We start from the raw sequence: 15,458 nt of genomic DNA on the forward strand, positions 1-15,458 counted from the left end.
ACTAATGCATTGCAAACATACTATAAAATGTCGGCAACACTTTACTTAAAAGCACCCCAGCCGCTCCCATAACGCGCATCACGCGCTGTGCGTAGGGCACCACGTGCTGAGGGGGCACCAAAAATAATATCCTAATGAAAAAAATATATAATGCTGAAATTATTTCATTAGCCTATAGAAATATTATTAGGCACTTTTTATCCATGTATATGTTACAAAAAAAGGGGGAACGAGATCATTTAATTGCTCTAGTCTAGAAAGTATGCCCCCCAGCCTTTGATGGTCCGTGCCGGTTGATCGCGCGGGCGCCTGACGAAGTTTGACAGAGGCCGTTTCTCAATCCGAAGGCTGCAGCTTCTAGAGGTCGCATTTATAGTCTGCATACAAGACTTTCTTATTTCGTAATATTAACAATTATAAAGTTAACTATTATTCTTAGTTAATCGTAAATTGTTGTAATATGCTTATGACTTGCTAATGTAATGTTCAGTTCACTGAAATAAACCAGGCTTGATGACGTATGCAGCCTGCATATGCGACCTCGCGCAGCCTGCAGCCTTCGGATTGAGAAACGGCCAGTCAGTAGGCAACTTTTGGATGCGAAACGTCCCCGATAAGACAGCAGGAGTCAGGATCGAAAAAAAAAAAAGAAGAAACTGCGGGATGATTCCCGTGCATCACTTGCAGGTAAGTCCATTATGTTTAATCATTCCTAAATAAGGGAAATTTGCATGGGCTGCAGCTGCTGCTAATCGTAATGCGCCTCGAACTTGCTGTGCTGAAATTAATGTTTAGCAAACTAACGTTATGTTGTTATAATTTATTACTTCAGTGCAAGCTAAATTGAGATTTTATATGCATATGCATTTTACAAATAACTGACGGCAGCTGTTACTTTCTTTATATTGAGCAGTAGTTTATTTTGTGGTTTATTTTGACGTGGCGGTGGTTAATACTTTCTCATTAAAAGTAAACGTTAGCAGTCAGTGCACATGGTAGGCTTACAATTCCTGACTGTTAAATATATATAAATATAAAAAATATATGATATGAAGCAAACAATACTGTGACACTTAGTTCTCTGAATCTTTTTTTTTTTTAAGAATATTGAGCATTCTTGTTTACTTATTGATGTTTATTTAATGTAATTTATAAAGTGACATTGTACTTGGGAAAAACATGTCTGGATTATTTTGATAATTTAAGTTTGGTAATTTTTTTCTATTTTGCTATTCTATAAAAGTTTGCACTTTCAAATGTGTAGTGTGTGATGGCTAAAGCTGTGAAGATTTTACTTTCTGCTATTAGGTTATATATTTGGTAATAAAATATTAAACTGGCAAAACAAACGTTTTTTTTTTCTCAGGGTGGGGGCATTATAAAGGAATTATGCTTAGGGCACCAAAATGGCTAGCAGCGGCACTGCTTAAAAGGGTGTTCATAAGACTGACATGACACCTTTATAATCATGACATGACGTGCCATGAGCATGAATGAGATTTTATGCACGTTTTTGACAACTGTCATTAAGTGTCGTTTATTCAATTATGTCATTTTTAATTCAAAAGTTGACATTGTTTGACATTAACCAATATATCATAACTTGTCATGACAACTTGACATTACCAAGAAAACATAACTGACCACTTTTTACCAGTGATACAAACTGAATTTGTCATTAAAATGTCATTAAGTGTTAATATTCTGTCGTATAATTTATAAGAGCATCAGGAATATTTTTCTTGACCTCAACTACAGTGGTACAAATATAATTTGTCATTTAAATGTCATTAAGTGTTAATACTCTGTCAAATAGTTTTATAACAACATCATGAATACTTTTCAGTTCATAATGTTTTTTTTAACAAATAAAATCAATTATTCAATATTAATAAAAATGAAAATTTAAAAAAAATTGCATTTGGAGATCGATTCACCTAAAATTAAATGAAAACGTTACAATAATGGGTTAAGCCATGCAGTATTGGGTCCATATCACCACAAAAAACAGTCAATTACAATGAATTAATTTATATAGTTAATTTAATGTTTTGATCGTTTTGATAGTATGTCAGATAATTTTACAACCCTATGTGTGTCAGTTTTTTATGTATTGTAAAGTTAAGTATAATCTTTTGAAATTAAGTATTTAAAATTATTTGACATAGTATTAACACTTAAATAACAGTTTAATTTAATCTTAACCCATACAGCTAGTTTCTTAAGTGTGATAATTTTTCTGCTATGTCATGTTTATGACATATTTATGACAGGGTATGTTGTATTGGTTTATGTATTTCAAACAATGTCATCTTTTGGTTTAAAATGACATAATCGAACAAATGACACTTAATGACAGTTGTCATAAATGTGTATAAAATCTTCTTAATGTTCATGACACGCGTCGTGTCACGATTACGAAGGTGTCATGTCAGTCTTATGAACCCCCTTCAAGTAAACCACTACCAAAATGTCTTAAAGTTTTTAATTAAGTCAGTTTCCTTGACTTTACAGTACTCTGAACTTAAACTAAGTCTAGGTGTAAGAAACATGCTATCTCCAGAACGCACCTGCCCTGCAATTCGCTCTTCAAAACATCAGCATCTCACATTCCAATCTTAAGCCATCACTTAATGACAACTAATCTGACAGTGTGACCGCCAGGCAGGCTGTGCCTGAAAGAAGATAAGAGGGTTGAAAGTAAGACGTAGGCCTACTCGCATTAAGTGTGAGCAAGGACAAATGATAGAAGTGACTAAATCAAAAGGAATTCATCAAACTTGTACTGTATAGAGTAAAAAAAATCTTGCATAGCATGGTTTCTGTACTCACTGTATCCTTTATTTGCTAAAGAAGTGGCAGACAAAGCCACCAACTTTACTGCCCCTGCGACAACTGAAAGTGAGTGTGGTGAGGGTTGTAAAGCCGGTGTGATCTTAAATATTCCTGCTTAATAAGTCATGTGGGGCCTTTTTGGAGAAACTGTGGTGCATAGTTATGGTTCACCCAGATGTGATAAACTGTGAAACAATTTAAGGTGTCTAAGCCACTGCCTGCTTTGTGCTAGTATGTTGCATTATTTGTCAATGGAGAGAAGCCCAATACAGTTATTTTTGTGACTTGTGGGCTTCCAATGATGCACTTATCTCAGTGCCAGGCTCTGGAGGTTGATTGAGGTGCAAGCTAAGGGACGGAAGTGAATTACAGCTGCCAAACCACTGCATTGATCTGTTTCACAGCTCACTTAACCTGTTATTCAATCTATTCCAGTGAGGTTCTATCAGCTTATCTGTCCCATATAGTCTAGCTGATCCACCCTGCTGCTAAGTCAAACCTCTATTGCCTCAGGATATTGACAGCTTTGAGGGATGCAATGACAAACCCTAATATCTCTTCCCTCGACTTTCCTTCTTTTGTTGTTTTGCTCCAGTTTTCTCTAGCAGTAATTATTTTGAGTTTGTTCTGACCATTGGACCTTCTCTTCTTCAGACTCTTTTGTTATATTTTGTGTCTCTGTCATGATTACTCACATCCAGTGTAGTCTTCACAGACATGTCATCCTATCTCTTCATGACTAGCGTGCTGGGCAGTTGATGTTTGAAATGAGAACTGAGGAAAAGCTATGAATCTTTAAAGGGATAGGTCCATAGCTCCATTCCCTATATTTATTCTTATTGCATCTGAATATCATGTAGACTATTCAAAATGTCCTCTGTTGGGTAAAACGGAGACAAGAAAGTCACAGAAAAACCAGAGGGGGAGTAGATAGTGACAGAATTTTTGGCTAAACCAATCCTTTAATATAAAAACCCTCTAATTTGGTGTGTCTCTCACCCAGTTGGTGATTTGTAGGGTCTCAGAGCATGGTGCAATACTCTGATTAGCTACTGGCACTGTTCCACAGTCAGGGCACTTTATAACACACTCTTCACACGTGTTCCCACTCAAACATTCATCAGTTATCATGCATTAGCTGTGAATGAGCTCTCTGGATGATTAATGCAAATTTTGCATCGATCTCAGCCCTGAGCTCAGCTGTAGAAGTCTCCCTGGTTTTCACCTGCAGAACTGCTCATCCAGCCTCTGTGACTCCATTGCGAAGCAAAGGTCACTCTCATTAATTTGGGCACACTAGAGAGAAAACTCTACATTGGCCAGATAAGCATACAGAAACTGCATGATGGCCAGGTAAAGCTTACACAGCAATGGGCAAAAGTGATGTCTTTGGCCTTTAGTTAAATAAAGATGCATAACAACATTTTGTATGTGTGTACTTTGAGTATAAACTGAAGCTCGGCTTGGCAAAAACACATGTACAAATTCTATAAAGACATAGCCCAGGACAATACTAGAAAATATATCCACAAATAAGGATCATCATATATTAATTACAGATAAAGATTGCAGTACCCTTTATTACCTGTAGGTGTTGTATTTCAGTTTTTGTATTTGGTCCGATTCACAATTTTACATTTCCTTTGGTGTGTAAGTGTGTATTAGTACCTGTTAACGATATGCGAAAGGTACAAACCCCAAGGTAAACAATGATGTTAGTTGTCATCTCCAACATAAATCTCTTTTCTTGGACTACAACAAACACACAGATTGTAGGCAACAGTTTACTTCCTCGAATTGGTGATGTAGAAAAGACCGACATTATCATAATTCCTCCCGCTTCGGATTCAGCCTGTAAGTTATCTCCAGTTAGCATTGCATTGTGACGGAACCTTTTAAACATGGTAGGGAGCGCCACGTTTCCTGCTGATGTCAGAGGTATTCAGGCCAATCAAAACGTACAAATTAGCTGGGCAATCAGGCACACAGCGCTTTTTAAATTGATGAGAGTGAAATCTGGAGCTACAAAAATGTACGGTATGTGGAAAATAATGTGTTTTTTAAACCATAAACCAAGCTAAAACATTGTATTATACCAAATACACAAATAACTGTTGTTTTTAGCAATGAAATAGGTGCTCTTTAAAAGTAAATTTAACATTTTGTCCATTTTGTACCATACAACTTTATTCATGGTTTAATTTAACCTGTAATTAAAGCGAATATTGTTCAATTCCCCCAGGACTTTTGACCGCGAGTGTATATTGGGATTATTGTCCATTTGATATAATGGTGAAATAATTGAAATGTAGTGGAAATTTTTCTTAGATGGATTACCTCGCATAAGGAAAATATGCTAATACTATTCAAGTATGTGATTCTTATTCCATCCTTCAAACAGGTTGCCATGACAACCACATCCCATCATAGTGATGGATTGATCTGTGATGGACAGGTTGTGACCCCTCAGGGCATGACATAATCAGCTCAAGATGGAGACTTGGAATAGAGCATGTTGAAGGAGGAGATGAAGGAGAAGAGCGTGTTGATAACATGTCATCTGGTCCAAACTGAAGTCCAACTATTCACAAGAGTGAATCAGAACCTTTTCATGTTTAAATTTGCAGCAAATGGGAAAAAGAAAATAACACTACTTCAGTGATAAATAACTGAATAAATGGGATGATAAAGCCATCACTCTTTTGTTTTAGATAGTAAGCCAGAACATTCTTAACAGCCAGCATCCATCAATGAGGTCAGTCTTAGCCTTTTGCCCTTCATACCGTTTCTCAACTGAAAAACTAAAAAGAGAGAAACGTTCACATGCAGGGCCAAAAGATCATCTGCTACCAAGCCAAGGACAAAGTGATTGGAAGAATAATCTCACCAAGGGAATAAAAGGGTCCTTGGTAAAAGTACGGGCCTGTAAAGAAAAAAGAACCCATAATCCCCTTGGGAAAATACCCCACTTGCTTCACCTATAAACTACGGTCATGCCTGGCAGGCTGGCTGCTGAGGCAGCAGGGATACGAACAGGTTTAAATTCTCATCATCACATGGACCAGCACATCATTCCATCCCAGTTTATTTCTTTGAGATTGCTTCACCTCCTCCAGTGAGACCAGTGTGCGGTCTTTATTGAGATAGACTTGCCCAGTGAATTTATGGTGAGGTGATTTTCAGTGTAAGGTCTTGGGTGATTGTAGTAATCATCACTTTTACCTAGAATGCACTGGGTGGTCAGTAGCCTTTTCAATGCCTTCAGTATATACCGTCATAGATCTATTCACACATACTGGTGCTGAACACAGGGGGGCAGTCGGACATTTACTATGTGCTCTAAGCTCACAGTTAGGAAAATGTTTAGGGTGTTTTTTCTCAGTATAGCTGTAAAAACTGAAATAGGTTGAAGGCATGCATCCCTAGAGTTCTCTGTTCTGGCATTTTAGAGGACACGAGAAAGGACACCATCATGTATGTCTTTTAATTCTTCAGCTTTCTGGGTGTATACAAATAACTGAACTCCTGCGATGTGCAACTGAAATCGCTTATGTTTTGGACGTTATGATTGGCCCAACCTGTCACGTTCTGACGTAATCCTTTATAAATGCCGGTAATCCTTATTATCTGTTCACACGTAGAGCTTACCAGTAAATTACTAGTAATCTTACCTCTCTTAATGGTAAATTGGCAGCACTGATTTACCTGAAAGGATCTGTTCACACATGAGCTGTTAACTGCAATTTACCAGTAATTTTACAGAAAAGCCTATAAGCCCTATTTTAATGATCTAAGCACATGGTTATAGGAAGAAGACCACCAGTTTAAGATTGATTTAAAAAAAATCACGTTTTTATTTGTATTTATTTGTATTTTTTTTAACAAGCCAAAAAAATAATAATACATTTTTATAAGCTGTCGACCACCAAAAACAAGCGTTTAAGGACACAAAGTGTATACAGGGAACTTTTCTTAGTACTACTATTATTAGAACTATGCCCACTGGAGGGAAACGTAGCCGGCGATCCACTTTTGTGTCTTTAAATGCTCGTTTTTTGGGGTCGACAGCTTATAAAAATATATTTCTGTTTTTTTAGCTTGTTAGCTGTACATCTTGTCACACAGCAGCTTTTAGGCATTATTCTGTTTTTGTTATAAGGCAGAAATGATAATACAAAGTGAATGGAGACGCTTGGATTGTTTTCCCCCCGGTGGGCGTGGTTTTCAAATTAGCATAACTGCACTTTGTCTCTATAGACCCCCTCCCCCATTATAAAATGCCCAATTTTACAGAAGAATTAAATGTGTTTACAGCCTGGTACAAAAAGTGTTTTGGGACTATAGAGCTAATTTTCCTCTTCATGGCAATGTGAAGAGGGTGAATTTTTTGTTACTCATCCGTTTAAATTATGTTAAGCCTTAAAGTTCTGCATAATTCACTTGAGTGACAGATGAACTGCTGATGCTGTCACTACAGTCCAACTAGGTGGGCGTGGTCTCATCAACCAGGTACCTTAGCTCCACCCATGTTACGCCTCTTTGCCCATTTTCGGTTATCTGCAAGTGACGTGTGCTGAGCGAGGGGCAACCTTCCGATCTCTCTGATAAAGCCAATATGGAAGTGACTTAAAGGTAGGATATCACATTTTGAAAAATGCTAACGGTAGCCGACTAGCAATGAAATCACGATCCCACCCTCCATTCAAATCGCCATCCAAAGTCACGCCTCTTTCAAAACACATGAACACGCACAGATCAGATGTCTCATTCACCAGTGAGAAAACTTTGCAGTACAAAGAGAATAACATTACCAAAATAACCAACATAAACAACTGGTTTACATCAGAATTAGTTAAAGCACACTTTCGGTTTTGTAGACATAGTAACTAACTATATCAATACGCTAATCCGTAAACTAACACAAATTTCTTAAGTAACACAATGTTTCATCAAAGTAGAATATCTGAATCCATCTAAATACAAACATATCGCGTACCTATCTTACCAAAATAAACAGTGCAACGACTCTTTCAGACCCTTTGCCTCCTGCAGCTGTTTGCATCTAGTGGTAAAGCAGCAAAGTTACCGATGTTAATTTGGGTTTTTGCTATTTACTGATCCAGGCAGTTTTTGCTGTAATTGTTATAAAAGATGTCTTTTGTTTTGTGGCTCCTGTGCAGGTTGTCAATTCAACAGAAAAGTTTGCCATTCTCTCTCTTGTTTAGACAGGAGGTGACCGCACGTGAACGCACCGATGACGTATGGTGTCAGCGTGGACAAGCTGCGTGATGGCATTCAAATTACGCTTACGGATAAGGGACAAAAAAGGCAAAGTCTGTTCGGTCGTTCCGTTCCCATGTCCCGCCTCTTTACCCATTTTTGGTTATCTGCGAATGATCCGCTGTGACGCGTGGCCAAGATGGTGAAGGCAGACAACCGCCTACTTTAAGCTTCATAAAAGCTCTTCACAAACCTATGGGTGACGTCACAGACACTACGTCCATATTTTTTACAGTCTTTGGTGGTGTCGTTCTGCCAAGATGGCTTCGTCAGGCTCCGCCAACTTTGGTTTTAAAAATACTCTACAAAACCTACAGGGGACGTCACAGACCCTTCGTTCATATTTTATACAGTCTATAGATGGAATTCAATCATGTGACGGCGAGCGGAAGCCAAATCAACCAAAGTCAGTTGTTCAAAACCTTCTTTTAAGTAAACTATGTGTTCACAAACAATGTTCTCAATGCTCGAGTTTGCGTGTAAAGACACAGGTGATATTTCGAGCAAAGTATCATGTTGTGTCCAGCCTTCTTAGTGTTGTAAAAATAGCGATTTTGATGCTCACAACATATTAGGGTTGTGACAATTAATCGGGCAAATGCGCGTTTTCTCAATGAATGAATTTGAATGAATTACGGTGAAATGGCGCCATATTCAAAAGCCAGAGGGCCCTTTTCGTGCAGAAACTCCATTTGTGCCACAGAAGAAGTATCATTACAAACACTATTCCAGGAAATAATCTAGAGGCATATTTATATCGCTGTTCTTCAGATTGTTTCAGGTATTTTCATGATAATAGAGAATATTTTGAATGATTCTATTTGCTTTTTTAAATGCACGTTATAAACGAGTCAAACTCGTAGTGATTTTAGATTGATAAGGACTTCCTACTGATCACGGAGCCGTAGAACATGCACAAGCTGTGCATGAAACACTGAATCGGAGCCTTACGATTCAGAATCAATTTAAGACAGGTCTATTTAATGGGAACGTGATGCATCAATGCACATCCCTAGAACTTATTGAAGGCATAGCCTCTAGTTCTTTTGCGACCACTTCAGGTACTCAAAATGGCGGAAGACAAGTGAGTGACGTCAGCTGAAACGCGTCTATGGTCTGAACATGTAATATATGCATACTTATGATGTCATCCTTTTCATAAATTTGTGTTTTTGTAGTATACATGAAGATGTTACAAAAATGCGCACTTTCAAAACATGGTTGATGTACAAATGAATGGCTAAAACATATAAAAAGTTTATTTTGTGTTTTTAGTTGAAAATGTTGTTGTGTAAACAGCCTTTAAAAATCATGTCTATCTTAGCTTAAACTGCCAAAACAGAATTCTTAAAATAGTTTATCTTCATTTTCCAGATCTGATATATCTGAATTTGAGATAGATGTATCCATGATGCAGTCCAATTCTTTTAAATAAAATAGTTAAACCACCACAACACGTTTTAATATAAACCCTCTCTGAGGGATACGACTCACAAATCTATGGGGTCTAGTATTGAAAGCACGAATCATTGTGGTAAGAGTGCCCTGAGATTCTTTCATCTTGCTTTTGTCAACACTCTGTCATTACAGGATATCTTACAGCTTAATCTGGATGTCTGGACCAACAACTGATAGTCTGAGCTGACAAGCAATTTAATTCGGTCTATAATAGCAAATAAGAAATTGCTTTTCTCTTGCACCAAATTTCATCTTATCTTCAGACTTGTAATTGGAGTCTACGAAAACAACAATTTATCCCCTCTGTGCTTTGGGAAACCATTCTGTGTGATCTACCAATCCTGCATTTGATGAAAAAAGAGAAATTGGATAAAGTTAGTCATGGTCTGATTTTTTGATATAAAGACATCATACCACTTTTTTAGGGATCTGAATGCAATTTATCTAATTAATATGGCCATATTTCTCATCTAGGCCTGCATTTACCAAAATGAACAACATGCTTTACAAATGCCATAGAAGAAAATTTTTGTCTAAATGGTTCAATAAATATCTTTATTTTTCAAAAATGGTCCTTTGTGGCGAAAAAAGGTTCTTCATATTATACAAAGTATGAAAGAAATTGTACTTCTATGGCATCACTGTGACGAACCTTTTAAGTATCTTTATTTTTAAGATTATATCATGTGCAGTATTGAGATGGGACTGTTATGTTTTGAAGCCGTGGGTGTGGGAAGGACTGAAAACCCAAATGTTGTGAGCAAGACACAAAGAGCAGGAGTTTCCCAAAACAAGTCAGTGAAATCTGTGACTTTCTTTAAAACAAACCTTGAATATCCTTGCCCATCAGTTGTTATACACTGCTGCATTAATGTCCCTGGCCTATTGTTAACAAAAGCAAACACTGTCTGACTAAGCTTATCCCACCATAAAAAGCAGCACATAAATTAACCAGTTCAGCACAAAGTAATCAACAAGTGTGAATTAAAGTAAAATGCACACTGCATTTAAAGAACAAAATACTGTACACATCCTTTTGGCTATACAGTAGGTCACTTTAGGTCAATACTTAAAAACAGGACACCATAGACAGGTGCTCCTTAATAAACTGTACTCACTCAACGTGAGGGAATGCACCACATCTGGCTATTTGAGGAAATACATTATGAAGCCAACAGGTTCACACTTTCATTGAGCAGTGAAAGTAAGGTAGCTTTGACTTCCTATTAAGATGTTATCATCTCTATACATCCCCGTGCACACATTGTTCTTTAAAACAATAGCCCCAAGTCGTAGTGTATATTAGCACAGCCAGACAAACATGGAAACAAGTTTATATTCACACTTTCAAACTATGACGTCAATGCATATAAATAGGAGCAACAACAGAGGAAACAGGTGGGTCAAAACTGAAATTAGGTCAGAGAATGATTAATCTCTTGATACCGTTAATCAGTCTAAGGCTAAACTGCCTTTAAAATGTTTTCTTTGTCTGTTTACCAGACACTAAGGAAAAGATCAGTGTTACTGAACATAAATGTATGCATACAAATGCTGGGTTTTTGGATCAAAAAGGACAAGCCCAACCTGCTGGGTTGAAATGAACCTGTGCTGGGTTGTTTTAACCCATTGTTGGGTCAAGCATAAACATTTTCTCGGTTAATTTAACCCAACAGCTGGGCTCGTGCCTTTTTGAACCAACACTGGCTTGGAAATAACACTTTTGAATGTACATTTAAAATATAATCGTGGAGATGCTGACTTTGTGTTCTTGTAGCTCAACTGGTAGAGTTTTAGGTCAATGATGCCAATGTCATGACTTCAAATCACATGGTAAATGCATTGTGTAAAAGTTTTTACTAATTGTATTTTACTTCAGTGAAACAGAGGTGTGTGCCAACATTTACTTTATGTAGTAACAGAAAGGCTAATATCATCAGTATGCTCATCACCAATGACAGGCATGACTGCTTACTTTTATATCAGCATTTCTTTTTTGATATAGCACTCAAAGTCTACCATCAATCATGATTAATAGGACCCTAAAAATCCTGCTGAGTTGGACAGTTTCCTACTGTAGTTTTTTTTTATATGTGTGTTTTACCTGAGAGATGCTGTATTTTGAACCATCATATAAAGTCAAACAGTCATGCATGCTGCACACATCAACACAAGTGACATTTACAGTATCTGCAGATATTTACATGCATTGTGGGCTGAGGAGAGAGGGAAGCTGAACTACTCAGAAAAGAGTTTCTGCCATGCAGAATGAGGATGCCCGTAGGGCATTCAGCCTAATCTGTTGGTTATCTATTGTTGTAAATAACTTTTTAGCATGTCAGCACTATAAAAAAGATGCAATCTATTCTGTGACAATATATGCACATAAAAAAGGGGATAAGATTATTTTAGACCAGTGTTTTAAATCGGGAGAGCGGGACCCTCTAGGAGACCCCAACAAACTTTCAAGAGAACATTTCTTAATAATACAAAACAAGCAGTAAAATAGGCTAAATCTATGTTTCTTATGTTTAGTGTATACCAAATTTTAGTTATGCCAAGCTCTAATGTTATTGGGTGGAACCTGTGAGTGGGGTGGCCTTAAAATATTACTGTGGATATTTGGGGGCATTTAAGTTAATAATATAAGACTCTATTATGTTATAGACTTCTATTCTTTAGGTCTATCAAATTCTACTGTTACCACTTACAGTTTAGACCGCAAACAAAACAAAGACAACTTTTACACCACTGTCACTCTCTTTATGGTGTAACAGGCCCGGAGATGAATTGCTTTAATGGTTTCGTTGAATGCACAAACCTTTAGTGTTCCCGGCTCAGCCAGCTCCAGCGCCTGCCTGTTCAGATCGTTTGCGATGGTTTGACATCGCTGACACAGGTTTTCTCGCCCATGCTCGGACTGCCTTAACTCCGTTACAGACACAGAGCCACCGGCACCCTCCGGGTTTGGCCGGCTGCCGCATTGCACTTCCTCCGTCGAATGAAGCCTTTTCCTTGGATTAAATGCTTGACTGTGCACTGACTGAATGCTTGTTGATGTCTCAACCACCTAATGTGAGAAAAGAGCAAAATTATAAAAAATATTTAAATGAATAGATAAATGTCAAGATGATGGATATTTATGTAGACTTTTAACAACACTCAACTTTGATGATCCTAAGGGGGGCCACCAGTTTTATGACATTTTATAAAAAAACATACATTTATCTTGAATTCTGTATTATTAAACCATAGAAAAATAAGAAAATTAACCAACAGAATTGCACTGTATCATTTAAATGTTTTGTGTAATTCAATTCTAACTTGTATGTTTTATGTCATTCATTTTTTTTGGGGGGGGGGGGCGTGAAGGGATGCACCCTACACAAGAGAGGGTGCACTTCAAAAAAATTGGACAAACCAAGCCACTGAGTTTTTATTAATTTATGCTGAGTTGTTTCAACTCAAAATGCTGGGTTTTGACTGGATGATATATTGATCCTTTTTAGGTTAATGCAAATACATTTTGTCCATTATCCATAGAGTTAAAACAAAAGCAGCATTTAGAAAAGTAAATAGAAAAGTGATTTAAGTGAAGAAAGCAACATTATATATAATTACTCCTAATTTAATGATTACAATGAAATGAAATGAAATGAAATGTAAAAAATAAACAATACGTTAACAAAATTATAACATTGTTTAGATCTACGTTGTTTTTCTGTCTTGTCATGTTAAATCCAGTAACATCAGCATTCCATACGCATAAAAATGTATGTCAATGCACTGTACTACGTCACTGTGGATAAAAGCGCATGCCAAATACATAAAAGTGAATGTAAATCTCACCGTGAACCTCCTGAAATCTTGTCTGTGCGCTTCACCAGGTACCCAATAATTGGAGCGCATCTTTCTTTTAAATGTCGCCACGTGTTCGCACCACACAGAGTCTGATTTGGTCTAATTCACTTCCAGATTTTTTAATTATGCAAAATTTGTGGATTTCCATTACTCCATGTCACCTGCACAAGTTAGGTTTTCCCATCTTGTAAATATTTAGGCATGATAGAAAACCAGACAGGTATGAGAGAAAAGTCCTGCAAGTTTTCGCGTTTTCCAGTCCCACACTGGCACACATTTATTGAAGTTGGGTCTCAAAGTTACGGTATTCAGATTGAGTCACTAATGGGCGGAGCTAAATCGACGTTCACTCAACTCAACCTCGATTTTGATTCAGATGAACCCAGGTAACGCGCGTGTTCTCTTGTCCTCTTCAGCAGATGCTAGTTTTAAAAGGAATGTGAACTTGAAAATACGGTGACATATAGACCACGGACTTTATACTGTAGGCTACAAATCCTTTGTTATATGTAAGAATATCATTTTTTATTGCAGTGCATACCAATATTAGGCTATCCATATTTTGTATACATGTACAGTTTAAATTAGTCACGCACACAAACTTTGGACACATATCCGATGCGTATTAATTCATCCTTTGCGAGAAAAATCGCAAAACAAAGTCATATATCAACAAGCCATCGTGTACTGTAGCTAACTTGAGTAGGCAGCTTTCTCAGTTCCTCCCTGCTGAGGGATGATGCAGCTGTCCACTTCGCGTGTGTGCGCGCGCGTCCACTACACTGGAATGATGAGTTAAATGCAGAAGTATTGGCTACCATAACTGACAATCACGACACTTTCTATCTGTCTTTCTATTCCGTCTCTTTGTATTCCCCACTTTGTTTGTCATACTTTGTGCTGCGTGAGAGAGAGAGAGCAACTACTGCACATGATCCCGTCATGTGAAATCTCAATGCGGTAGACTCTAGTGTCACCATGCGGCCATAATCCGCTATTTTCTATATCAATGCAAATATTTTGAAGTTTATTAATGAATGAGTCGTGTAGCCAGGTGTTGCATTAAATTTTGCATATAAAAAAAGCATATTTAAATACATATATTACTATTTATTTTTCGACTACCCGTCAAGAAATTAAAGAAATTTATTTTATATTGTGAGTTAATGTGGTCAGCGTATATCACAGATTTTATACATGTCTATATGTGGTTAAATAGTTTTAAATGGACGTATAACATGACGCAAAACACTGATTTGGGTAATGTGGTTACAGTTTACGACTAGTCAGAAACATGTCAAGTACGTTTAAAGGAGCTGTTCTTGGTGCTGAAATGAATTGTTCTTTCTTTATTTAAGTAACCTTACATTTTAAACTTATATTTTCTATATTTTACAGTTTAAGGTTAACAAAACGACATTTCAAACTAAGGAGGTATTACCTTTTGTTTTCGCTTCAGATAATGACTTGACAATCCAAATACGACATCAGTGTCCAGAAGTAAAGTGTCAAGCTCCACAGGTGTCCTCCTTTGCTGTACATTTCCTGAGTCTTGAGGTGAATCATGTAAAGCCATGTGAAACCTTTTCTTTCTCGTGCCGTTCTTTCATTTGGGTGTTTAAATTATTGCCCAACAATGATGACTTGATAAAGCCATGTTGAATGAGTCAGAGTAAGAGCAAATAAAGTTGTTTAAGTAAAGATTCAACCATGTGTGCATTTAAAAATGACATTTGTCAGCAGCTTCAGTGTAGGATTACGTCAATCTACCTCCATCATGTTCACGTGCTCCTCAGCACAGATGCGCGAGCGTACCTGGTTGAACCGAAACCATGCGGATCAATTCAAAGGTTCTGCCTTTGTCTCCGCCTCTCTCTCTCTCTCTCTCTCTCTCTCTCTCTCTCTCTCTCTCTCTCTCTCTCTCTCTCTCTCTCTCTCTCTCTCTCTCTCTCTCTCTCTCTCTCTCTCTCTCTCTCTCTCTCTCTCTCTCTCTATCAAATTATTATAACAATTTACCGCCCATG

The 15,458-nt window shown here is 37.4% G+C and overlaps 1 protein-coding gene across 2 annotated transcripts in view; it reads right to left on the reverse strand.

Annotated features, from left to right (window-relative positions):
- Nucleotides 1–15,234, reverse strand: part of kif26aa (kinesin family member 26Aa) — an 84,936-nt gene extending 69,702 nt beyond the window's left edge. The window contains exons 1-2 of one of the 2 annotated variants that reach the window (XM_065256942.1): nucleotides 14,876–15,234; nucleotides 12,395–12,643 (exon numbers count right to left, since the gene is read on the reverse strand). In XM_065256942.1, the coding sequence (XP_065113014.1) occupies nucleotides 12,395–12,643; nucleotides 14,876–15,010 (384 nt within the window). In that variant the 5' untranslated portion in view covers nucleotides 15,011–15,234. Of the gene's footprint in view, nucleotides 1–12,394; nucleotides 12,644–13,422; nucleotides 13,677–14,875 lie in introns of those variants that run through there. The other variant, XM_065256943.2, reaches the window with a different exon arrangement.
- Between the last annotated feature and the right edge of the window lie 224 nt (nucleotides 15,235–15,458).

This window comes from Paramisgurnus dabryanus, chromosome 12 (genome assembly GCF_030506205.2).
Source record: "Paramisgurnus dabryanus chromosome 12, PD_genome_1.1, whole genome shotgun sequence".
Taxonomy (NCBI): Eukaryota; Metazoa; Chordata; class Actinopteri; order Cypriniformes; family Cobitidae; genus Paramisgurnus; species Paramisgurnus dabryanus.